Source organism: Schistocerca nitens, chromosome 10 (genome assembly GCF_023898315.1).
Source record: "Schistocerca nitens isolate TAMUIC-IGC-003100 chromosome 10, iqSchNite1.1, whole genome shotgun sequence".
NCBI lineage: Eukaryota > Metazoa > Arthropoda > Insecta > Orthoptera > Acrididae > Schistocerca > Schistocerca nitens.
Window position 1 is genome coordinate 115,658,197 of NC_064623.1, and position 27,780 is coordinate 115,685,976.

Here is a 27,780-nt window from a genome sequence, read left to right on the forward strand (position 1 = left end):
GAAAGTTTTCTAATACTCTATTTCATACATTCTCTGTTTTAAATGACACGGAATTTTGAAAGGCACAAATATATGATTTGAATCGTGTAATGCATGATTACTTATGAATTGCATAACAAGGCAATAGTTCAGTAGTTGTATAAAGAGTGTCTTCATTGCACTGCAATGATATAAATATGTACAGTATTCTGCTTACTTTTTTGACACTTGTGGTATTTTCTTTTTGGTTTAAAGTCAAATGAAATTACATGGCTCATATTAAAATCCGATGTCCCAGGAAACAAGAGATTACTACTTGACACATATACAAAATTCAGTCTCATTTATATTGCTTAAATGTAGGTTATATCAACATGAAATGTTCTTTAAGATAAAACGAATCAGTTCTCTGTTCACACTACATTTGGATGACATTTCAGTTTTTAACAATATGTTCAACCATTTTTATCAGGAGCAAGCCATTACATGGTAGACACACATCTATGTTCTACTTTAATGTCCAGTATTCAAGTCACTCAAAAATACAGGCATTTGAATTATGAATTTCACAAACATTTCTAATATAAACAATAGCCAGGCATTTAAAACTTTCTTCCCGTATTGATTGTTCCACAAAATTTTGGGGAAACTAGCTAGATGTCCATAGCTTACTAGTATGATATTTCAATGTAGAGCCTTCTGACAATATATAGGTGCAGTGAGTAATACAAAACTATAGACAGAATCTGAGCTTGGGGGATAGGCAGTGTGGGGTAGGAGGGTAGAGAACTCACATTAGTTTCTTGAAAGTGGGAGGGGTTGAGGGAATAATATCCAACTTATTACAAAACAAAAGTCAAAACTGTTGAAAAACTGTGATTAATTACCAAACATATTAATGCCACCACTTTCTCCTTTTCATTCTTTATGTTGTCAGTTGACATCATCATGTTTCATTAACTACAGCATGGAAACGAGAAATGTCTCTTTTGAAGCACTGGTAGAGGACGACATTAGCTTACCTGTACTGTCTGCAATTTGAATTCCTTTTGTCTCTTTCAGTTTGAAAATGCATTAGTTGAATGTTCCCCATGCTGTGCAACATAACATTTTTTTAAAGTCCATGACAGAGTGACATCAAATGACAGCACAATATTATTCGAAACTATAAGTTAAATATTGATCTGTTTTCAGTAAGGATGGTTAGGTAAATGATTTGATTGAGGAAAATATGCATATTATTTTTGTGTCAGGCAACTTCATATGCTTGGGATTATTTTATGTATTCTCAGTTGTAATAGGTTTTGACAGTGGCTGCTAGGATGAGAGAAAACATTGTGAACTGAAGGTATAATGCTACTCAAAGCTTTTAGAAACCAGGGCTATCTGGCATTTTTAGTTGTAAGGAGAACAGTGGTAAAAGAGTTTTGAGATTTCATGACAAATAATTTGGATACAATTGATACTAGTTGGTGTTCACTACATGTTCTGCTCTTCTTCAAACTGATACTCAGTTGATATATCTGTTTGTCTGGCTTGCTAGGATGCGAGTTTGGTTTTTTAAGTTCTTTTTTTCTGCCCTCTTTCTTCTTGGAGGGGAGGAATCAGTTGGCCTCCACTACCCCCTCCCATCCTCTGGGTATGCTCTTACAGATGTATAATGAGGTCAGACATCTGACACTTTTCTAAAAATTTTGAACAGATCACAAAGTAAGTACAACTGGTACCTTGTTTAAATTATAATGTTAACAATGATGCTGTGAATAACTTTGTGTCAGAGGTTCTCTATGCATTTTTTGGTTGTGGAGTATCCTACATTATATGAAAATTCAGTGCCATCTCTGTGACATCAAATTTCTCTGCGACATAAAATTTTCTATGACATCAAATTAATTTAGGTGATGCTAAGAAAATTATATTACGAAATGAGACACTAAAAGTGGTAGATGAGATTTGCTATTTGGGCAGTAAAATAGCTGATGATGGCCAAAGTAGAGATGTTATAAGAAGCAAACCGACAAAGAGGAGTTTATTAAGATCTAATATCAATTTTAGTATTAGAAAGTGTTTTATGAAGTTATTTTTCTGGAGTGTAGCCTTTTATGGTAGTGAAATGTGAATGCTAAGCAGTTCAGACATGAAATGTGAAATGTGGTGCTACAGAAGAATGCTGAAGATTAGGTGGGTAGGTTGAATTGCAGATGGGAGATACTGAATAGAACTGGGGAAAAGAGAAATTTATGTCACAAGTTGACTAAAAGAAGGGCTCAGTTGATATGACACATCCTGAGGTGTCAAGAAACTGTTCATTTGCTAATGGAGGGGAGTGTGAAGGACAAAAATTGTAGAAGGGAAACCAATGGATGAACACCGTAAGTACTTCAAAGTGATGTTGGTTGTAATAGTTATTCAGAGATGATGAAGAAGCGTGCACAGGATAGAGTAGCATGTAGAGCTGCATTAAACCAGTCTTTGGACTGAAGACTAAAACAATTACTACAACTCTGTGGCTTTGATGTAACATAGTGCATCATACGTTGGGTACAGAGCATGAAAGGAGAATCCAAACTAATTTCCAAATTATAGTTGCTCATTTCTTACTAACAAATGGAAACACCCATTAAGAGCCTGAGATATTATCCAAACATGATGTGGCAAAAGAAACTGAGTGTGAGTTATCAAAGTGTGCCCAAATGAGATAATTTTTAGCCCTCTTACTGTTTTATTTTCTGAATTTCACTTATATCTTTTACTGAAGATTGTAATTATATTTCATAGCAGCTAATTCATTTGAAATGTTCAAAATTTTACTACAAATGAATCAGTCACTAGTGGATACCATATTTGTGATGTGTATGACATGTCTCAAGTGAACAAAGAAACAATGAAATATGTCAGATACAGTGAGAGAAGTCAAGTGTTTGTCCTTGACAGCTTAGGAATGTTGATTATATGGTATTTTTCAGTCTTTGGATTTGCTAACATTCTGCATCAGTCACTGTCACCAAATGTGGTGCCCTCCTCCGATATCTCCACCTGCTGGAACGTAGGAGCCAAAGCCAAATCCAAACTCGCTGCCTCCAAAACCACCTGAAACATAGTGGAATCATGACTGTCATGATAACAGCTGTATTTCTGAAGTGAAATATTTTGCTGGAGTTGATTACAACTAAAGTTTCAAAGTAATAGAATTCTAAGAATTAAGTCAACAATGCAACAAGTGGTGTTGAAGACAAGCTCTCTATTCTTTCACACTCTATCATGAAAAGTGTGTTGTTTGTGACTCTGGTTAATGACTTCAGCAACCAGAAGCCAGAGTCAGTTTCCCAATGTGATACACACAGCACATTTATGCAGCACGTGATATGGTCCCACACTGTCATGCACTCTGCAATTACACTGCCTATTTTTTCAAGGGATATTTAAGGTCTCATAGTATTAAGTTAAAATAATAATATTGTACTGTTTATGATTATGGCCACATAATTGTGGAATTTTTTAAAACACTGAAGATAACTGATCAGTTGCAGAAATTGTGTCTTTTCAAACATTTCAAGAACACTTTTATCACAATTCTACTTGATTAAACCGTGTTTCATATCCTGAAAACTAGCACAAGATTTTTACTTACATGACTTGTACCACTCTGTTCTGCCACATTTTTTTACATAAGTGTGCCACAGTATTGTTCATAGTGATTGTTTTTGAAACATTGTTAACAAAACTGTTAACAAAGTTTGTCTATCAATTGTTTATTGACATACCCTCACACCAAAGGTATGCACAAGTGTGAGGGTAAGGTATAAGAAGTGGAGGGTGATATGAGAAAAACTAAATTGTGCTACATTGGAATAATTTCTTTTTGACTCTAATGGGCTCTGCCCCTGCTCACGCACTCTCTCTCTCTCTCTCTCTCTCTCTCTCTCTCTCTCTCTCTCTCTCTCTCTACATCTACATCTATATCCATACTCCGCAAGCCACCCGACGGTGTGTGGTGGAGGGTACCTTGAGTACCTCTACCGGTTCTCCCTTCTATTCCAGTCTCCTATTGTTCCTGGAAAGAAGGATTGTTGGTATGCTTCTGTGTGGGCTCTAATCTCTCTGATTTTATCCTCATGGTCTCTTCATGAGATATACATAGGAGGGAGCAATATACTGCTTGACTCTTCGGTGAAGGTATGTTCTCGAAACTTTAACAAAAGCTCATACCAAGCTATTGAGCATCTCTCCTGGAGAGTCTTCCACTGGAGTTTATCTATCATCTCCGTAACGCTTTGGCGATTACTAAATGATCCTGTTACGAAGCGCGCTGCTCTCCGTTGGATCTTCTCTATCTCTTCTATCAACCCTATCTGGTACAGATCCCACACTGCTGAGCAGTATTCAAGCAGTGGGCGAACAAGCGTACTGTAACCTACTTCCTTTGTTTTCGGATTGCATTTCCTTAGGGTTCTTCCAATGAATCTCAGTCTGGCATCTGCTTTACCGACGATAAACTTTATATGATCATTCCCTTTTAAATCACTCCTAATGCTTACTCCCAGATAATTTATGGAATTAACTGCTTCCAGTTGCTGACCTGCTATTTTGTAGCTAAATGATAAGGGATCTATCTTTCTATGTATTCGCAGCACATTACACTTGTCTACATTGAGATTCAATTGCCATTCCCTGCACCATGCGTCAATTCGCTGCAGCTCCTCCTGCATTTCAGTACAATTTTCCATTGTTACAACCTCTCGATACACCACAGCATCATCTGCAAAAAGCCTCTGAACTTCCAATGTCATCCACAAGGTCATTTATGTATATTGTGAATAGCAACGGTCCTATGACACTCCCCTGCGGCACACCTGAAATCACTCTTACTTCGGAAGACTTCTCTCCATTGAGAATGACATGCTGTGTTCTGTTATCTAGGAACTCTTCAATCCAATCACACAATTGGTCTGATAGTCCATATGGTTTTACTTTGTTCATTAAACGACTATGGGGAACTGTATCGAATGCCTTGCGGAAGTCAAGAAACACAGAATCTACCTGGGAACCCATGTCTATGGCCATTTGAGTCTCGTGGCCGAATAGCGTGAGCTGGGTTTCACACGACCGTCTTTTTCGAAACCCATGCTGATTCCTACAGAGTAGATTTCTAGTCTCCAGAAAAGTCATTATACTCGAACATAATACGTGTTCCAAAATTCTACAACTGATTGACGTTAGAGATATAGGTCTATAGTTCTGCACATCTGTTCGACGTCCCTTCTTGAAGACGGGGATGACCTGTGCCCTTTACCAATCCTTTGGAACGCTACGCTCTTCTAGAGACCTACGGTACACCGGTACACCGCTTCGCGTACTCTGTGTAAAATCGAACTGGTATCCTATCAGGTCCAGCGGCCTTTGCTCTTTTGAGCGATTTTAATTGTTTCTCTATCCCTCTGTCATCTATTTTGATATCTACCATTTTGTAATCTGTGTGACAATCTAGAGAAGGAACTACAGTGCAGTCTTCCTCTGTGAAACAGCTTTGGAACAAGACATTTAGTATTTCGGCCTTTAGTCTGTCATCCTCTGTTTCAGTACCATTTTGGTCACAGAGTGTCTGGACATTTTGTTTTGATCCACCTACCGCTTTGACATAAGACCAAAATTTCTTAGGATTTTCTGCCAAGTCAGTACATAGAACTTTACTTTCGAATTCATTGAACGCCTCTCGCATAGCCCTCCTCACACTACATTTCGCTTCGCGTAATTTTTGTTTGTCTGCAAGGCTTTGGCTATGTTTACGTTTGCTGTGAAGTTCCCTTTGCTTCTGCAGAAGTTTTCTAACTCGTTGTTGTACCACGGTGGCTCTTTCCCATCTCTTACGATCTTGCTTGGCACATACTCATCTAACGCATATTGTACGATGGTTTTGAACTTTGTCCACTGATCCTCAACACTATCTGTACTTGGGACAAAACTTTTGTGTTGAGCCATCAGGTACTCTGTAATCTGCTTTTTGTCACTTTTGCAAAACAGAAAAATCTTCCTACCTTTTTTAATATTTCTATTTACGGCTGAAATCATCGATGTAGTAACCGCTTTATGATCACTGATTCCCTGTTCTGCATTAACTGTTTCAAATAGTTCGGGTCTGTTTGTCTCCAGAAGGTCTAATATGTTATTGCCATGAGTCAGTTCTCTGTTTAACTGCTCAAGGTAGTTTTCAGATAAAGCACTTAAAAAAATTCACTCGATTCTTTGTCCCTGCCACCCGTTATGAATGTTTGAGTCTCCCAGTCTATATCCGGCAAATTAAAATCTCCACCCAGAACTATAATATGGTGGGGAAATCTACTTGAAATATTTTCCAAGTTATCCTTCAGGTGCTCAGTCACAAAAGCTGCTGAGCCAGGGGGCCTGTAGAGACATCCAACTACCATGTCTGAGCCTGCTTTAACCGTGACCTTCACCCAAATTATTTCACATTTCGGATCTCCGTCAATTTCCTTTGATACTATTGCACTTCTTATCGCTACAAACATGCCTCCCCCTTCACCCTCCAGCCTGTCTCTGCGGTATATATTCCAATCTGAGTTTAGGATTTCATTACTGTTTACGTCTGGTTTCAGCCAACTTTCTGTCCCTAGTACTATATGGGCATTGTGACCGTTTATTAATGAGAGCAGTTCTGGGACCTTTCTATAGACACTCCTGCAGTTTACTATTAGCACATTAATATTGTTATTCCCTGTTGCATTTTGCCTACTCCTACCTTGCCGTGTCTCAGGAGGCATCTTGTCGGGCCTAGGGAGGGAATTCTCTAACCTAAAAAACCCACATGTGCACTCCACATGTACTCCGCTACCCTTGTAGCCGCTTCCAGCGTGTACTGCATGCGTGACCTATTCAGGGGGACCGTACATTTCTCCACACAATAGCGGAGGTCGAGAAATTTGCACCCCAGATCCCCGCAGAATCGTCTGAGCCTCTGGTTTAAGCCTTCTACTCGGTTCCAAACCAGAGGACCGCGATCGGTTCTGGGAACGATACTACAAATAGATAGCTCTGATTCCACCCCGCGGGCGAGGCTTTCCGCCTTCACCAATTCCGCCAACCGCCTGTACGAACTGAGGATGACCTCTGAACCCAGACGGTAGGAGTCATTGGTGCCGACATGAGCAACAATTTGCAGTCGGGTGCATCCAGTGCTCTCTATCGCTGCCGGCAGGGCCTCCTCCACATCTCGGATGAGACCCCCCGGCAAGCAGACAGAGTGAACACTGGCCTTCTTCCCCGACCTTTCCGCTATTTCCCTAAGGGGCTCCATCACCCGCCTAACGTTGGAGCTCCCAATAACTAATAAACCCCTCCCCCCACATGTGCCTGCTTGGACCTCTCTCTCTCTCTCTCTCTCTCTCTCTCTCTCTCTCTCTCTCTCTCACACACACACACACACACACACACACACACTCCCCCCCACCCCCTCCCCACATACACCATTCTTTCGGTTAAATATTTGATACTAGTCATTAGTTCTGACCAGTGAAGAGGAAACATCTAACAAACACCATGAAGAACATGATGAATATAACACGATATCAGTGGCGATTTTTCCAAGAGGACTAAGCTCCAGATCAGTCTGTCACCACAATCAGGTTTTTTGCTTTCACATTTGTTGGCATCACCAACTCACAACCTGTCACATTCCAAACTAACCTTGGGCTAAGGTACAGCACATTCTGTCAGCACAAACAGGTTCTTGCACTTTCTCTTTCATTGGCTTCACCATCTCACAACCAAAATGTGAAAATACACACTAAAAAATGACATCACAGCAGGAGTTAACATTACATCACTGGTGAAAGCCAATGAATGTCATCAAACATCCCTCTTGATCTGTTTTCTCAATGTTTAGGCTAAACTGAAATGAGGCTCCAGGAGTAGACAATGTTCCATTAGAACTACTGATAGCCTTGGGAGAGCCAACCATGACAAAACTCTACCATCTGGTGAGCAAGATGTATGAGTCAGGTGAAATACCCTCAGACTTCAAGAAGAATATAATAATTCCAATCCCAAAGTAAGCAAGTGTTGCCAGGTGTGAAAATTACCAAACTGCCAGTTTAATAAGTCACAGCTTCAAAATACTAACATGAACTCTTTACAGATGAATGGAAAAACTGACAGAAGCTGACCTTGGGGAAGATCAGTTTGGATTCCGTATAAATGTTGGAACACTTGAGGCAACACTGACCCTATGAATTATCTTAGAAGATAGAATAAAGAAAGGCAAACCTACATTTCTAGCATTTGTAGACTTAGAGGAAGCTTTTGACAATCTTGGCTGGAATACTCTCTTTCAAATTCTGAAGGTGGCAGGGGTCAAATGGAGCAAAAGGCTATTTACAACTTGTACAGAAACCAGATGGCAGTTGTAAGAGTTGAGGGGCACGAAAGAGAAGCAGTGGTTGGGAAGGGAGTGAGACAGGGTTGTAGCCTACCACTATTGTTATTCAATCTATATACGAGCAAGCAGTAAAGGAAACAAAAGAAAAATTAGGAGTAGGAATTAAAATCCATGGAGAAGAAATAAAAAATTTAGGTTTGCATGTGATAATGTAATTCTGTGATATTGTAATTCTGCCAGAAACTGCAGAGGACCTGGAAGAGCAGTTGAACAGAATGGACAGTATCTTGAAAGGAGGATATAAGATGAACGAGGATACTGGAAAGTAGTCGAATTAAATCCAGTGATGCTGAGGGAATTAAATTAGGAAATGAGACACTTAAAGTAGTAAAGGAGTTTTGCTATTTGGGGAGCAAAATAACTGATGATGGTCAAAGTAGAGAGGATATAAAATGTAGACTGGCAATGTAAAGGAATGCATTTCTGGAGAAGAGAAATTTGTTAACATCAAGTATAGCTCCCCCCCATGAACCATGGACCTTGCTATTGGTGGGGAGGCTTGCGTGCCTCAGCGATACAGATAGCCGTACCGTAGGTGCAACCACAACGGAGGGGTATCTGTTGAGAGGCCAGACAAACGTGTGGTTCCTGAAGAGGGGCAGCAGCCTTTTCAGTAGTTGCAAGGGCAACAGTCTGGATGATTGACTTATCTGGCCTTGTAACAATAACCAAAACGGCCTTGCTGTGCTGGTACTGCGAACGGCTGAAAGCAAGGGGAAACTACAGCCGTAATTTTTCCCGATGATATGCAGCTTTACTGTATGATTAAATGATGATGGCATCCTCTTGGGTAAAATATTCCGGAGGTAAAATAGTCCCCCATTCGGATCTCCGGGCGGGGACTACTCAAGAGGATGTCGTTATCAGGAGAAAGAAAACTGGCGTTCTACGGGTCGGAGCGTGGAATGTCAGATCCCTTAATCGGGCAGGTAGGTTAGAAAATTTAAAAAGGGAAATGGATAGGTTAAAGTTAGATATAGTGGGAATTAGTGAAGTTCGGTGGCAGGAGGAACAAGACTTCTGGTCAGGTGACTACAGGGTTATAAACACAGGATCAAGTAGGTAAAAAGATGAGGTCTAGTAGAAATACTTGGGTAACAGAAGAAATATTGAATTTAATTGATGAAAGGAGAAAATATAAAAATGCACTAAATGAAGCAGGCAAAAAGGAATACAAACGTCTCAAAAATGAGATTGACAGGAAGTGCAAAATGGCTAAGCAGGGATGGCTAGAGGACAAATGTAAGGATGTAGAGGCTTATCTCACTAGGGGTAAGATAGATATTGTCTACAGGAAAATTAAAGAGACCTTTGGAGATAAGAGAACGACTTGTATGAATATCAAGAGCTCAGATGGAAACCCGGTTCTAAGCAAGGAAGGGAAAGCAGAAAGGTGGAAGGAGTATATAGAGGGTCTATACAAGGGCGATGTACTTGAGGACAATATTATGGAAATGGAAGAGGATGTAGATGAAGATGAAATGGGAGATACGATACTGCGTGAAGAGTTTGACAGAGCACTGAAAGACCTGGGTCAAAACAAGGCCCCCGGAGTAGACAACATTCCATTGGAACTACTGATGGCCTTGGGAGAGCCAGTCCTGACAAAACTCTACCATCTGGTAAGCAAGATGTATGAAACAGGCGAAATACCCTCAGACTTCAAGAAGAATATAATAATTCCAATCCCAAAGAAAGCAGGTGTTGACAGTTTAATAAGTCACAGCTGCAAAATACTAACACGAATTCTTTACAGACGAATGGAAAAACTAATAGAAGCCAACCTCGGGGAAGATCAGTTTGGATTCCATAGAAACACTGGAACACGTGAGGCAGTACTGACCTTACGACTTATCTTAGAAGAAAGATTAAGGAAAGGCAAACCTACGTTTCTAGCATTTGTAGACTTAGAGAAAGCTTTTGACAATGTTGACTGGAATACTCTCTTTCAAATTCTAAAGGTGGCAGGGGTAAAATACAGGGAGCGAAAGGCTATTTACAATTTGTACAGAAACCAGATGGCAGTTATAAGAGTCGAGGGACATGAAAGGGAAGCAGTGGTTGGGAAGGGAGTAAGACAGGGTTGTAGCCTCTCCCCGATGTTATTCAATCTGTATATTGAGCAAGCAGCAAAGGAAACAAAAGAAAAATTCGGAGTAGGTATTAAAATCCATGGAGAAGAAATAAAAACTTTGAGGTTCGCCGATGACATTGTAATTCTGTCAGAGACAGCAAAGGACTTGGAAGAGCAGTTGAATGGAATGGACAGTGTCTTGAAAGGAGGATATAAGATGAACATCAACAAAAGCGAAACGAGGATAATGGAATGTAGTCGAATTAAGTCGGGTGATGATGATGGAATTAGATTAGAAAATGAACTTAAAGTAGTAAAGGAGTTTTGCTATTTGGGGAGCAAAATAACTGATGATGGTCGAAGTAGAGAGGATATAAAATGTAGACTGGCAATGGCAAGGAAAGCGTTTCTGAAGAAGAGAAATTTGTTAACATCGAGTATAGATTTAAGTGTCAGGAAGTCATTTCTGAAAGTATTTGTATGGAGTGTAGCCATGTATGGAAGTGAAACATGGACGATAAATAGTTTGGACAAGAAGAGAATAGAAGCTTTCGAAATGTGGTGCTACAGAAGAATGCTGAAGATTAGATGGGTAGATCACATAACTAATGACAAAGTACTGAATAGGATTGGGGAGAAGAGAAGTTTGTGGCACAACTTGACCAGAAGAAGGGATCGGTTGGTAGGACACATTCTGAGGCATCAAGAGATCACCAATTTAGTATTGGAGGGCAGCGTGGAGGGAAAAAATTATAGAGGGAGACCAAGAGATGAATACACTAAGCAGATTCAGAAGGATGTATGTTGCTGTAGGTCCTCGGAGATGAAGGAGCTTGCACAGGATAGAGTAACAAGGAGAGCTGCATCAAACCAGTCTCTGGATGAAGGCCACAACAACATAGGCTTAATATTTCTTTGTATATTCTCTTTACAGTTACTTACTGTCTATATTAAATAATATTGTGTAACAAATGTATTGTCAAAAATTGTGGTGTCATGTGTCATACCACCCCAAAGCATATGAAAGTTGGTAACGGAACGGCAAGTTTCTGTTAGATGCTGATAGCTGTCGTGCAGGAACCAGCACATCTGATGGAGCACACTCACTGAGCCACATCACCGGTACCTCTGGAGTATAAGTGCCCCCTGTTGTTGCAATACAGGATGGCCAGTACTAGACACATGGGCCAATTGTGCTCAGAGCCATTTTGCCACATGATGCTATGCAGACACTGCCTAGTCACAGCTTCAACTTCGTCATGTGTGCCTTAGTATGGGGAGCATTTTCCTTGTGGAGAGTGTGATAGTTGGACTCTGTTTCTTGCTTCATTACTTGCAATGTGTCTTTGTGTGCTTGGAGAAATACATGTCAAGTAAATTTTCTGTTTGTTGTATTTACTTGTTTGCTAATCATTTCTGCTCCTGTCCAGCTTTCCTACAATGACAGCTCTCAACCACTCTGTAGTGCACCTCGCCTTATCATTATGTACACAACAGAGATGATATTTCATCTGTTTTTACATCTCTGTATTCTTGCTTCTCACATACATTTAGCTGTTCCTTCCATCCCCACTTCATCAAATATGTGGCGATTTCTGTGGGTGTACTTGCTCATGGGAAAAAGTCAGTGTCATTCGTGGCTTACTGGGTTGACTGCTATCGAGTTTCACGGTCACTGAGTGACACATCATTTCGCTTTTGCCACGACAGCTGTCAAACTCAGATGGCATCATAGAAAATATGGGAGTTACACCTAGAACAAGATCTTACAGACCAACTATCTTTGATTTTCTAAGGATTTGAAGTTTAGAGCCTAGACATCAGTTTCCAGGGCTATTAAAGTAGTGACTTTAATAGGTAGCTCAGTGCATGGTGTCAGTGGTTTGAACTTCACAAGTAGCAGTTTCTGCTTTTGACTTTTATTTAAATTCTAAAGTTATTATCAAGTGATAATGTTAATTAACAAATATTGAAACATATTTTTAATAAAAATAACATCTTTCTATTTTTAATTTCTGGCCATATGAAAATAAATTAAAATTTGATACAGATGTGTGAAATGCCCTACTGTTAACAAAAAAACTTTTCTTGTGAATGCTGCTGTATTAAATTTCTTTATATGATTTTTGAAGTTTTGTACCAAATTATAATTTCTTGTAATTACTCACATCTTCAAGCAATTAGTAATTAAAAGTTAAAACGTTATTTTTATTAAAAATTTCCAGTTTCAATATTTTCTCTCTGTTCTTGCACACATTATGTATTCCATGACTTTCACTGAAGTGACATTTGGAATGCACAAAATTGGTAAAAAGACTGATAAGTTTAAAATATAAAATATACGCACCTTGCAGGTGATCAAATGAAAACTGCGGATGTGCGCCAACAGCCGCTTGTCCTCCATCTGCGACACCTTCACCGGCGCCAAAGCCCACTCCAAAGTCGAACCCTGTGCCCTGGAAGCCAGCTTCACCTCCAGGGAAGGCCAGCGTGTCTCCGAAGTCACCCAGCAGACCTCCGTCACCCTGACCGTTACCTCTGCTGCCTCCGCCACCTCTGCCTCCACTGACACCACCGCCGCTAACGTCACCGCCTGGGACGCCACCCCCAGGGGCGGGCTCCGGCACGGGGGCCAGCGAGGGTTCCGGGCTGACCGGCGGGGCGCCGGTGGCTGGCGGCCTCGAGGTGCCAGTGGGTCTGGGTCTCGGCCTGCGCACCGCGTTGGCCAGTGCCTGCAGCTTCAGCCGCGTTGCTACCCCTGCCTTATAGGCCGCCGCCCCCGCAATGCTCACTGCCGTCGACGCTGCCTTTGTCGCCACTGCTCCTGCGACCGCCTTTGCTGCTGCTGCCTGCAATAACCGTGATCTCATTTTCTATCATCCAACTGAAATACATTGTGCAGTGTGATCATGAATTACTGGACAGTTTCATAAGCTTCGGGGTATAGTGAGAGTACTTGTCAATTGTACAACACATTACAGAAGGTCTTCTACCAGGAATACATGATATTTTCAAATGAATTCTTTAATATTTTAGGAATTTTCTGTGCCTTGAAAATTGAAATTTCTGTTAGTTGCCATTAACATCTACCCCAATGTGTTTGAAATTATAATGGCATTTTGATAAACTACTCCATTATTTGCTTTCACTTACGGATCATTGATGTGTTGTAGGGTAATAAAGCAAGACATAAACTATTAAACACATTAATTACAAGGTTTTCTCAACTGCAACACTATCAAATCAGAATAAAATATGCGTTCCTAGGTATGCTGCTGGAAAGAAAAGTAGTAGACTTGGAAAAACATATTAAATTTTTATCCGCTGTTGGCATATGCCACCTGTGGGAAGTAAATGTACTGATAATAGTGTCAATGTCATCTGACAAAAGATAATGTAGTGGCTTAGCTACCAGAGTGCCATCTGTGTCTACCCTTTTATAGAGAATGCTCACAGCCAGAAAGCTCAGCGTGGTGCAAATGTGTGAAGGGAGCAGGAACTGTGCCACAGAGATGCATTCGTGCTTCCTCCAGCCAACAGTTTCAATGCAGTCAAATTGTAGCTTTCTGAGTGGTGGGATGGTCCTTTTGGAGAATTTCGGCACACTTGTATGTGCTGCATCAGTTATGGAACAATGCTTGTGTCAGAGGTCACATGAACATATCTCACACCCACATCTATATCTACATCTACATCCATACTCCGCAATCCACCCGACGGTGTGTGGCGGAGGGTACCTTGAGTACCTCTATCGGTTCTCCCTTCTATTCCAGTCTCCTATTGTTCCTGGAAAGAAGGATTGTCGGTATGCCTCTGTGTGGGCTCTAATCTCTCTGATTTTATCCTCATGGTCTCTTCGCGTGATATACATAGGAGGGAGCAATATACTGCTTGACTCCTTGGTGAAGGTACATTCTCAAAACTTCAACAAAAGCCCGTACCAAGCTACTGAGCGTCTCTCCTGCAGAATCTTCCACTGGAGTTTATCTATCATCTCCGTAATGCTTTCGCGATTACTGAATGATCCTGTAATGAAGCGCGCTGCTTTCCATTGGATCTTCTCTATCTCTTCTATCAACCCCATCTGGTACGGAGCCCACACGGGTGAGCAGTATTCAAGCAGTGGGTGAACAAGTGTACTGTAACCTACTTCCTTTGTTTTCGGATTGCATTTCCTTAGGGTTCTTCCAATGAATCTCAGTCTGGCATCTGCTTTACCAACGATAAACTTTATATGATCATTCCCTTTTAAATCACTCCTCATGCTTACTCCCAGATAATTTATAGATTTAACTGCTTCCAGTTGCTGAGCTGCTATATTGTACCTAAATGATAAAGGATCTTTCTTTCTATGTATTTGCAGCACATTACACTTGTCTACATTGAGATTCAATTACCATTCCCTGCACCATGTGTCAATCCGCTGCAGATCCTCCTGCATTTCAGTACAATTTTCCATTGTTACAACCTCTCGATATACCACAGCATCATCCGCAAAAAGCCTCAGTGAACTTCTGATGTTATCCACAAGGTCATTTATGTATATTGTGAATAGCAATGGTCCTATGACACTCTCCTGCGGCACACCTGAAACCACTCTTACTTTGGAAGACTTCTCTCCATTGAGAATGACATGCTGTGTTCTGTTATCTAGGAACTCTTCAATCCAATCACACAATTGGTCTGATAGTCCATATGCTCTTACTTTGTTCATTAAACGACTGTGGGGAACTATATCGAACACCTTGTGGAAGTCAAGAAACACAGAATCTACCTGGGAACCCGTGTCTATGGCCCTCTGAGTCTTGTGGATGAATAGCAAGAGCTGGGTTTCACACAATCGTCTTTTTCAAAACCCATGCTGATTCCTACAGAGTAGATTTGTAGTCTCCAGAAAAGTCATTATACTTGAACATAATACGTGTTCCAAAATTCTACAACTGATCGACGTTAGAGATATAGGTCTATAGTCCTGCACATCTGTTCGACATCCCTTCTTGAAAACGGGGATGACCTGTGCCCTTTTCCAATCCTTTGGAACACTGGACTCTTCTAGAGACCTATGGTACACCACTGCAAGAAGGGGGGCAAGTTCCTTCGCATACTCTGTGTAAAATCGAACTGGTATCCCATCAGGTCCAGCGGCCTTTCCTCTTTTGTATACTAAGATGGTATCTGTTCTTTCGGACATGTCCAAAACAACAGATATCATCGGTGACCATACAGCTCGTTAGAATGAAATTACAATGAAATGAACACCCTTAGCTGCTTTCAGGCATTGACATCCGTCAACGGGGACAGATGAAAATGTGTGACCCGACCGGGACTTGAACCAGGGATCTCCTGCTTACATGGCAGATGCTCTATCCATCTGAGCCACCGAGGACAGAGAGGATAGTGCGACTGCAGGGATTTATCTCTGGCACACCTCACGTGAAACCCACATTCTGAACGTATTGTCCCGCACTACATTCGTAGTGCCCCCACCCATTATACTCGTTACTCGCGGTGCGTTGCCAATTCCCATAAGAGTTCGGGCATTGTTTGTGCATTCGCACAGAAGAAGATGGTCAAGTGGCCGGTGAACCTTATATATATATATATATATATATATATATATATATATATATATATATATATATATATATATATATTTTCTTTCGGAGAATGTGGGTTTTGCGGGAGGCGTGCCAGCGATAAATCCGTGCAGTCGCGCTATCCTCTGTGTCCTCGCTGGCTCAGATGGATAGAGTGTCTGCCATGTAAGCAGGAGATCTCAGGTTCAAGTCCCCGTCGGGCCACACATTTTCATGTGTCCCCGTTGACGTATGTCAACGCCTGTAAGCAGCTAAGGGTGTTCATTTCATTGTAATTTCCTCTTTTGAGCGATTTTAATTGTTTCTCTATCCCTCTGTCGTCTATTTTTATATCTACCATTTTGTAATCTGTGTGACAATCTAGAGAAGGAACTACAGTGCAGTCTTCCTCTGTGAAACAGCTTTGGAAAAAGACATTTAGTATTTCGGCCTTTAGCCTGTCATCCTCTGTTTCAGTAACATTTTGGTCACAGAGTGTCCGGATGTTCATGCTGCACAGACACCTACCAGGATCATCATATTGTAAGGGTAGCAGTGGTAGATCGTACAGCTATCACAGCACTAGTAAGATGGTTTGTGATCCGAGATGTGTCAACACGAACTGTTTGGTTATTAGCAGTGGGACTATGGGCACACACATCTCTAGCCTGCCTTCCACCAACACCACAGCACCGACATGCAGGGTTCGACTGGTGTTGCAGAGGATCAATTGGAATATGGTAGTCATCAGTGACAAAGCAGATTCTGCCTCCACACAAGTGGCGGTTCTGCCCCACACCAGGCCTTACAGTCTGGTTTGCAATAGCTACAACTCTCATTCACCTTCGATATTTCCAGAGGGGATGCTAACTAGCACTTGATATGTGCAGAATGTTGTTAGACCCATTCTTTTGCCATTCTTGCAACAGAAAGGTGATGGAGGAGAAGCAATTACAGCACCTATTGCACAGAGTCAACAGTTTGATAAGCACATGCTATTAATTTGCAAAATAATATGTGATGGATGAAGCAAAGAGGACATAAGAAATTCATAAGAAAAGGCAAAGAAGGCATATCTCACCAAAATGAGTCTAGCATCAACTTTAGTTTCAAGGCATAATTTCTCAGAATATACCGGTTGTGTGTAAAAGTAATGAGACTGACAAGACTGTGAGTGATCTGGCAATGCTGTGTTGTTCTACTTGAGTAGCCCAGTGAGTTAACCTCTTCCAGATGCTCAGTCCAAGTTTCAGCTCCATATAGTCATCACTTGTTTTTGAGAGTGCCAGAAGTGAAGTTGTGATTTTGTTGAAACTTCCTGGCAGATTGTGATTTTGTTGTCTGTTATGGAAATGGAACATTGGAATTTAGAGCAACTTTATACCATTAAGTTTTGTGTTAAGCTTGTGGAATCTGAGAGTGTGACCTTTGAAATGTTTAAACGGGCCTATGGGGAACATAGAGAAGACATAAAAACTTTGAGGTTCGCCGATGACATTGTAATTCTGTCAGAGACAGCAAAGGACTTGGAAGAGCAGTTGAATGGAATGGACAGTGTCTTGAAAGGAGGGTATAAGATGAACATCAACAAAAGCAAAACGAGGATAATGGAATGTAGTCGAATTAAGTCGGATGATGCTGAGGGAATTAGATTAGGAAATGACACACTTAAAGTAGTAAAGGAGTTTTGTTATTTGGGGAGCAAAATAACTGATGATGGTCGAAGTAGAGAGGATATAAAATGTAGACTGACAATGGCAAGGAAAGCGTTTCTTAAGAAGAGAAATTTGTTAACATCGAGTATTGATTTAAGTGTCAGGAAGTCGTTTCTCAAAGTACACTCCTGGAAATTGAAATAAGAACACCGTGAATTCATTGTCCCAGGAAGGGGAAACTTTATTGACACATTCCTGGGGTCAGATACATCACATGATCACACTGACAGAACCACAGGCGCATAGACACAGGCAACAGAGCATGCACAATGTCGGCACTAGTACAGTGTATATCCACCTTTTGCAGCAATGCAGGCTGCTATTCTCCCATGGAGACGATCGTAGAGATGCTGGATGTAGTCCTGTGGAACGGCTTGCCATGCCATTTCCACCTGGCGCCTCAGTTGGACCAGCGTTCGTGCTGGACGTGCAGACCGCGTGAGACGACGCTTCATCCAGTCCCAAACATGCTCAATGGGGGACAGATCCGGAGATCTTGCTGGCCAGGGTCGTTGACTTACACCTTCTAGAGCACGTTGGGTGGCACGGGATACATGCGGACGTGCATTGTCCTGTTGGAACAGCAAGTTCCCTTGCCGGTCTAGGAATGGTAGAACGATGGATTCGATGACGGTTTGGATGTACCGTGCACTATTCAGTGTCCCCTCGACGATCACCAGTGGTGTACGGCCAGTGTAGGAGATCGCTCCCCACACCATGATGCCGGGTGTTGGCCCTGTGTGCCTAGGTCGTATGCAGTCCTGATTGTGGCGCTCACCTGCACGGCGCCAAACACGCATACGACCATCATTGGCACCAAGGCAGAAGCGACTCTCATCGCTGAAGACGACACGTCTCCATTCGTCCCTCCATTCACGCCTGTCGCGACACCACTGGAGGCGGGCTGCACGATGTTGGGGCGTGAGCGGAAGACGGCCTAACGGTGTGCGGGACCGTAGCCCAGCTTCATGGAGACGGTTGCGAATGGTCCTCGCCGATACCCCAGGAGCAACAGTGTCCCTAATTTGCTGGGAAGTGGCGGTGCGGTCCCCTACGGCACTGCGTAGGATCCTACGGTCTTGGCGTGCATCCGTGCGTCACTGCGGTCCGGTCCCAAGTCGACGGGCACGTGCACCTTCCGCCGACTACTGGCGACAACATCGATGTACTGTGGAGACCTCACGCCCCACGTGTTGAGCAATTCGGCGGTACATCCACCCGGCCTCCCGCAAGCCCACTATACGCCCTCGCTCAAAGTCCGTCAACTGCACATACGGTTCACGTCCACGCTGTTGCGGCATGCTACCAGTGTTAAAGACTGCGATGGAGCTCCGTATGCCACGGCGAACTGGCTGACACTGACGGCGGCGGTGCACAAATGCTGCACAGCTAGCGCCATTCGACGGCCAACACCGCGGTTCCTGGTGTGTCCGCTGTGCCGTGCGTGTGATCATTGCTTGTACAGCCCTCTTGCAGTGTCCGGAGCAAGTATGGTGGGTCTGACACACCGGTGTCAATGTGTTCTTTTTTCCATTTCCAGGAGTGTATTTGTATGGAGTGTAGCCATGTATGGAAGTGAAACGTGGACGATAAATAGCTTAGACAAGAAGAGAATAGAAGCTTTCGAAATGTGGTGCTACAGAACAATGCTGAAGATTAGATGGGTTGATCACATAACTAATGAGGAGGTACTGAATAGAATTGGGGAGAAGAGGAGCTTGTGGCACAACTTGACTAGAAATAGGGATCGGTTGGTAGGACGTGTTCTGAGACATCGAGGGATCACCAATTTAGTATTGGAGGGCAGCGTGGAGGGTAAAAATCGTAGAGGGAGACCAAGAGATGAATACACTACGCAGATTCAGAAGGATGTAGGTTGCAGTAGGTACTGGGAGATGAAGAAGCTTGCACAGGATAGAGTAGCATGGAGAGCTGCATCAAACCAGTCTCAGGACTGAAGACCACAACAACAAACAACAACATGGGGAACATTGATTATCAAGAGCATTGCTGGCCATCGTGTGAACTTTCAGTTAGACACAAGTGCCTCGGTAACTCTGCTTAATTGTACCACGTATTAACAGTTAGGCTCACCATACCTTTGTCAATCTAGCAAGCACCTCACTACTTATAATGGACAGGAGATTCCAGTGCTTGGACAGTGTAGTTTTCCTGCCACTTACAAATCTCACACTAGGACAGTAAATTTTACTGTGTTGAATCAAGAGACAATGAGAACATTTACGGTTCAGATGCCTTTGATTTGTTTGGCCTTAGCATCCACTTCAACGTCCGCCCCCAGTAGCTGGTCAGCGCGACAGACTGTCAATCCTAACGGCCCTGGTTCGATTCCCGGCTGGGTTGGAGATTTTCTCCGCTCAGGGACTGGATGTTGTGTTGTCCTAACCATCATCATTTCATCCCCATCGATGCGCAAGTCGCCGAAGTGGCGTCAGATTGAAAGACTTGCGCCAGGCGAGCGGGCTACCCGACAGGAAGCTCTGGTCACACGCCATTTATTTATCCACAACAAAGTACTTTCCGTATCAGCTTGTGATCTAAAAGACAGTGTCGCTAGCCTGCTTAAAGAATTTCCTGAACTATTTTCAGAAGGAATGTGAAAAGTTAATAACTTTGTACCGCATGTCACATTGAGAGCCTAAGTTTTTCTGGGCCCGCCCCTTTCCAATTGCTTTAAGATACGAAAAAGCCAGTCAACTGAAAGAATTGCAAGATGATGGTGTAATTGTTACCATTCAAGCTAGTCAACGGACAAGTCCACTAGTTTTGTTGCCTAAGCCTTCTGGTCACATTTGTATTTGTGACTACAGACAACCCACAGACAGTAGTTGACACTTATCCGTCACCTCACCCTGAGGAACTCTTTGAAAGTGTTTGTTGTAACTACTTAGGACTGTTCAAGTATTTGCGTTTTCCCTTCGGCAGTGATTCCGCACCCGCCATTTTTCAACGTTACTTGGAACAGCTGACTGCTTAAGTGCCATTTTGTTCAAACTTGCTAGGTGAGGAGAGCCCTACGTCAACGTGACGTAGGCACGCGTCATCATGAGTTTCACGAGTTGTCCTATCGACTGTTGTGTGCATTCTGTATACATCGACTGTTGTGTGCGTCTTGAATCTGCACTGTTCATTGTTCTTAGTTGATTTACAACATGAAGACAAAATTAAATGGAACTAGATGGTTTAATATTTCCAGCAACATTCCGAATTACTTCGAACTTCAGTTTCTCAGTTTAACGTTTCTGCCCACATGAATTATGTACAATTCATTGGCTTTTATAAAAATACGAAACACTTTAATTTCTCCCTATTTCACGTTTTTATCCACATGATTTATGCACGATTAATCGGACTAAAATGTGCCTAGACACTTTCGTTATGGTTATCATTCCTTCATTCAGATATTCGTTATGTTCATGAAACACACAATAACATCCCACATTCTTTGGATTGCAGCTTAATAATTAATTATTTCATGTTTCTATCCACAGGATTTATGCACAATTCATCGGATTTTTTTTTAAAAAAAATAGGGGTAGCATTCATTTCAGACTAGAAAAATAACAAGACACTTTCGTTATGGTTATGATTCCTTCATTCAGATATTCGTTATGTTCATGACACACACAATAACATCCTACATTCTTTGGATTGCAGCTTAATAATTAATTATTTCACGTTTCTATCCACACGATTTATGCACGGTTCATCGGATTTTTTTTTTTTTAATTACTAAAAGCTTTTTTTTTTTTTTACTTTCGTTATGGTTCCTTCGTTCAGACATCCATTATGTTCCTGAAACACATAATACCATACCAAATTATTGGGATTACAGCTTAATAATTAATTCAACTGGGATGAGCGTAAAGGCCCGTCCACACGCAACGATCTGTCAGCGCAAATGCCTGCGCACATCACATCTGCGCAGACAGATCGTTGCGTGTGGACAGAAGATTTGCACCAACCTGAGGTGTGTGCAAACCTGGAAGTTGGAGTTGGAGGTTTGAGCGAAACCTCTCAAATCTGTTGGTTCAAACCACATCTGCGCAGACAAGTTGGAGCGTGTGGACAGGAGATCGTCGCAAATCTGGCGCGAAACAGCTGTTTGCTCAGTCTAGTGTTTGTATTTGTGTGCACAGGGCATTAAAATGGCTGATACTCGTCAGTGTTCTCGAGAGTTTGTAAGTGAATTCATTGAAATATACAGAAACCACCCATGTTTATGGAAGATTAAAAGTAAAGAATATAGTGACCGAGACAAAAAGACAGCAGCATACAATGCTCTAATTGAAAAATTGCGGGCAGTTGGCGCCTCGGCAAACAGAGAAACGGTAATAAAAAAATAATTTCGTTGCGAACTGGCGAAATTATTTGCGGATGGGTGTCGAAACTTATAATTTTCTCTTAAAGCATGTAACCCCTCATATTATGAGAAAAAGTACTTGTATGAGAAGGGCAATTTCTCCTCATGAACGCCTGGCAGTAACATTAAGATTCCTAGCAACAGGTAGGAGCTACAATGATTTGGAATTTTCATCTGCAATATCGAAACAAGCATTCAGTGAAATAATACCCAACACATGTGAAGCTATTTACGCTTTCCTGAAGGATGAGTTCATGAAGGCAAGTCAAGTAAATTAGTCTGTCAGCGAACTGTTTACCGAAAAGAGTTATCCAAAGTTCAGAAATCTAGAAGATCTGGTGTAGGAGTAGATCAAGTATACCAGCCAACATTATGGTATTTTGATCTACTTGGCTTTCTTAGTGATCAAGAAACGCCAAGACCAAGCAGGAGTACAATTGAAGATGAGATTGGAGTGCCAATGTGCGAGGAAATGGAACACGAGGTTATGTAAAACAAAACAGGTTCGCCCTGCAACTCTCGCAGTAAATTTACGTGACAAAACTGTTTTCGCTTTAGCAGCCACTGTCTGCACCATTTTGACCGCTTTCTCTGTTTCCTGCAGTTGGTCTGCATGTTTTTTCCAACACAAGTTGCGGACACAGACCACAACAGAACTTCCTCCATTTCTATTTTTCAAAATAACTGAATTAAATTTTGACGTTTTCGGGGAGCGTAGTCGCTTGCCACTGATATTTCTTTTCTACACCGACAGATGGCGGGCGAATAGTAGATTGGGGTTTGTGTCGTGTGAACACACCACATTTGCAGCGATCTTTTGCATGTACAGACATCTGCGCCGATGTCTGCGCAGACAGATCGTTGCGTGTGGACCGGGCTTAACAGATAACTCCTGGCACTTCGTTTGTCCACATGTATTTACATTTAGCGTTGACGTTATCGGTACAATCGCAAAGATCGATATACGCACTCATGTAGTCGATTTACGTCACGATGACGTAGTGTTACGTCACTATGACGTAGAGTTCTCCTCACCTAGCGTGAGATGAATGCTACCCGACATTGTACACCAGAGGAACACACTGCTAATTTGCGTACCCTTTTTCGAATGTTTTCAGAAGCAGGACTCAAATGTCGTCGCGAAAAGTGTGACTTTTTCAAACTGCAGTCATGATGTGCACCCCCTCAGGTCTCATTCGCTTGCAATCCGTGACCTGCCTGTTCCTCGCAATGTGTCTGAACTGCAATCAGTACTAGGTAAGATGACACACTATATTTGGTTCGTACCGAATGCTGCTCAGACCGCGGCTCCATTGTATCGCTTGCGTCGCAAAATGTACCCTTTGTGTGGCCTAAAGACTGTCACGACGCCTTGCAGGAACTCAAAAATACTTTGCTTAGTGACAGATGTTTGGTGTATTTTGACCCTGCCATGCTGGTAGTTTTGCAAGTCGTCGCTTCTTCCTATGGAAACAGCGCTGTACTTTCGCACGGAATTGATGCTCAAGACAGACCTATTGCTTTTGCCTCAAAGTTGTTAGACTCAGTGCGTTTACTCTCAAATTGGAAAAAAAGGTTCTCGCTATTGTGTATGGTGTGACAAAATTGCATCACTATTTGTACGGTCGCAAGTTCTATTTAGTGAGAGATCACAAGCTTTTGCAGTGCTTGTTTCGTCCGTGAAAGCCGATTCCTAAACGCACTGCTCAAAAATTGCAACATTGGGCATTGTTGGTTTAGCAGTATCAGCATGAAATTGTGTACAGATCTACGGCGAAGCATGGCAATGCAGACGCCCTATCTCGCCTTCTGATTGGCCTAAAATTTGATTTTGATGCAAGTGCTACATCTTGTTACCAAATCGATGCGCAAGACTCTGAATTACTGAAATATTTTCCCTTCCACTACAGAAAAATTGCACAGGCCTCAAATTTTATTGCATTACATTCGCACGTCTTGGCCTCATTCATTGAACAGTATTAAGAAAGTTGTACGCCGATATTTTGCACGCCTTTCAGTTCAACAAGGTGTGATTCTAGTTCAAAATGACAGTGGACAATCGCGTGTGCTTATTCCCAAAGTGTTGTAAAAGGAATATGTTGTGATTGCTCGATAAAGGACATTGGCGACTTGTTCGTACTAAACAGTTAGCACGACAGCACTGTACTTGGCAGGGTATGGACACTCACAAGGAACAGATAACGTCACAGCGTCGCGCTTGTGCGGAAAACCAATCTCCTCCATCACAGAGATTCCCAGCTTGGCCTAAGACTCAATTGCCATGGCAACGAGTGCACATTGCTGTGACATTTTGGAATACTCGTTGGTTTGTAGTGGTAGACTCTTGTAGCAAGTTCCCATTTGTGGTGCCTATGGCTGTCAGAGACAGCAAAGGACTTGGAAGAACAGTTGAACGGAATGGATAGTGTATTCAAAGGAGGATATAAGATGAACATCAACAAAAGCAAAACGAGGATAATGGAATGTAGTCGAATTAGATCGGGTGATGCTGAGGGAATTAGATTAGGAAATGAGACACTTAAAGTAGGCCGGCCAGAGTTGCCGAGTGGTTTTAGGCGCTGCAGTCTGGAACCGCGCGACCACTACAGTCGCAGGTTCGAATCCTGCCTCGGGCATGGATGTGTGTGATGTCCTTAGGTTGGTTAGGTTTAAGTAGTTCTAAGTTCTAGGGGACTGATGACCACAGCAGAAGTCCCATAGTGCTCAGAGCCATTTGAACCATTTGCACTTAAAGTAGTAAAGGAGTTTTGCTATTTGGGGAGCAAAATAGCTGATGATGGTCGAAGTAGAGAGGATATAAAATGTAGACTGGCAATGGCAAGGAAAGCGTTTCTGAATAAGAGAAATTTGTTAACATCGAGTATAGATTTAAGTGTCAGGAAGTCGTTTCTGAAAGTATTTGTATGTATGGAGTGTAGCCATGTATGGAAGTGAAACATGGACGATAACTAGTTTGGACAAGAAGAGAATAGAAGCTTTCGAAATGTGGTGCTACAAAATAATGCTGAAGATTAGATGGGTAGATCACATAACTAATGAGGAAGTATTGAATAGGATTGGGGAGACGTTTGTGGCACAACTTGATTAGAAGAAGGGATCGGTTGGTAGGACATGTTCTGAGGCATCAAGAGATCACCAATTTAGTATTGGAGGGCAGCGTGGAGGGTAAAAATGGTAGAGGGAGACCAAGAGATGAATACACTAAGCAGATTCAGAAGGATGTAGGTTGCAGTAGGTACTGGGAGATGAAGAAGCTTGCACAGGATAGAGTAGCATGGAGAGCTGCATCAAACCAGTCTCAGGGCTGAAGACCACAGCAACAACAACAACATGGCTTCTAACACGTCATGCAGCACCATTCACGCATTGTCCTCCATATTTGGCGTAGAAGGTTTGCCATAACTACTTGTGTCAGACAATGGACCACAATTCAGTTCACGTGGCTTTGAACAGTTTTGTGAACGAAATGGCATTCATCATCTAACAAGTGCTCCATCATTTCACCCGCAGTCCAAAGGAGAATCAGAATGCTTTTAAGCAATATATGGCTAAGCTTTGCGCTATTCACACATGGGACAAGGCGCTGCAACTCTTTCTCACCTTATATCGCTCCCACCCGCGAGACAGACCATCACTGGCGGAACTTCTTCACGGTCACCACCATTAGACGCTGCTTCACTTGCCACACCTACCACAGCTTCCGGCGCCGCCAATGGTCGGCAAGAATCTTTTTGCACTGCGCGACCTCGTTCTTTTCAGGGTTCGTGGCAACCACGCATGCCGGGAAAGAGGCGTGATCCAAGAATGCATTGGCTCTTCTGTGTATTTGATTGCAGGTCCTAATGGTTTGCATCGTCACCACCGGAACCAAATTCGCACATGCCTTGGCCACGTGATTCTGCTGCTTTTTCTTCCCCCAGATACACGGCCTCATGGGACCATGAGAGCATACCAGGAGGAGTGGATGGACGATGCGACCTCACCCCCACCATCCCCGCTCGCAGACCCGATGGACTCGGACCCGCCACCGCCGTCACTGTCATCGCCTCACGAAGTCCCCTCAGGCTTGGATGTGTGCCCTGGCAGCAGTTTTCCAGAGGATGTTCCTGTTTCATCGCAAGCCAAATGGCGAGGTACCGTCGGGATGCCGCCGTACTCCACAGCCACGGTTGCCAGTTCATCTCTACGTCCAGCGTCTGGCCTCCCTCCCCATTGTCGTTTGCAGCCTCACTACACGACAGTGGTGAGGCATTTCAGGAGGGAGGAATGTGCTGGCGTAAGCTGTTGCCAGCACACCAGGTGGCAAAGAGGTTGCGAGAAGACCGATAGAGGCCAAATACAGACTCTCAAGAAACGCGCTGCGAACGCCCTCTCGTCTGCCAGTATTTACGAGGGCAGTTCAATAAGTAATGCAACACATTTTTTTTCTCGGCCAATTTTGGTTGAAAAAACCGGAAATTTCATGTGGAATATTTTCAAACATTCCCGCTTCGTCTCGTATAGTTTCATTGACTTCCGACAGGTGGCAGCGCCGTACGGAGCTGTTAAAATGGCGTCTGTAACGGATGTGCGTTGCAAACAACGGTCAGTGATCGAGTTTCTTTTGGCGGAAAACCAGGGCATCTCAGATATTCATAGGCGCTTGCAGAATGTCTACGGTGATCTGGCAGTGGACAAAAGCACAGTGAGTCGTTGGGCAAAGCGTGTGTCATCATCGCCGCAAGGTCAAGCAAGACTGTCTGATCTCCCGCGTGCGGGCCGGCCGTGCACAGCTGTGACTCCTGCAATGGCGGAGCGTGCGAACACACTCGTTCGAGATGATCGACGGATCACCATCAAACAACGCAGTGCTCAACTTGACATCTCTGTTGGTAGTGCTGTCACAATTGTTCACCAGTTGGGATATTCAAAGGTTTGTTCCCGCTGGGTCCCTCGTTGTCTAACCGAACACCATAAAGAGCAAAGGAGAACCGTCTGTGCGGAATTGCTTGCTCGTCATGTGGCTGAGGGTGACAATATCTTGTCAAAGATTGTTACAGGCGATGAAACATGGGTTCATCACTTAGAACCTGAAACGAAACGGCAATCAATGGAGTGGCGCCACACCCACTCCCCTACCAAGAAAAAGTTTAAAGCCATACCCTCAGCCGGTAAAGTCACGGTTACAGTCTTCTGGGACGCTGAAGGGGTTATTCTGTTCGATGTCCTTCCCCATGGTCAAACGATCAACTCTGAGGTGTATTGTGCTACTCTTCAGAAATTGAAGAAACGACTTCAGCGTGTTCGTAGGCACAAAAATCAGAACGAACTTCTCCTTCTTCATGACAACGCAAGACCTCACACAAGTCTTTGCACCCGAGAGGAGCTCACAAAACTTCAGTGGACTGTTCTTCCTCATGCACCCTACAGCCCCGATCTCGCACCGTCGGATTTCCATATATTTGGCCCAATGAAGGACGCAATCCGTGGGACGCACTACGCGGATGATGAAGAAGTTATTGATGCAGTACGATGTTGGCTCCGACATCGACCAGTGGAATGGTACCGCGCAGGCATACAGGCCCTCATTTCAAGGTGGC

At 42.9% G+C, this 27,780-nt stretch overlaps 1 protein-coding gene across 1 annotated transcript; it reads right to left on the minus strand.

The window, feature by feature from the left end:
- Positions 1-2,980: 2,980 nt before the first annotated feature.
- On the minus strand, positions 2,981-13,375 carry LOC126209917 (translation initiation factor IF-2-like). Its single transcript, XM_049939037.1, has 2 exons — positions 12,853-13,375; positions 2,981-3,069 (listed from the first exon to the last, which is right to left on the minus strand). The coding sequence occupies exons 1-2, from the start codon at positions 13,373-13,375 to the stop codon at positions 2,981-2,983; spliced, it is 612 nt and encodes a 203-aa protein (XP_049794994.1).
- Positions 13,376-27,780: the final 14,405 nt, after the last annotated feature.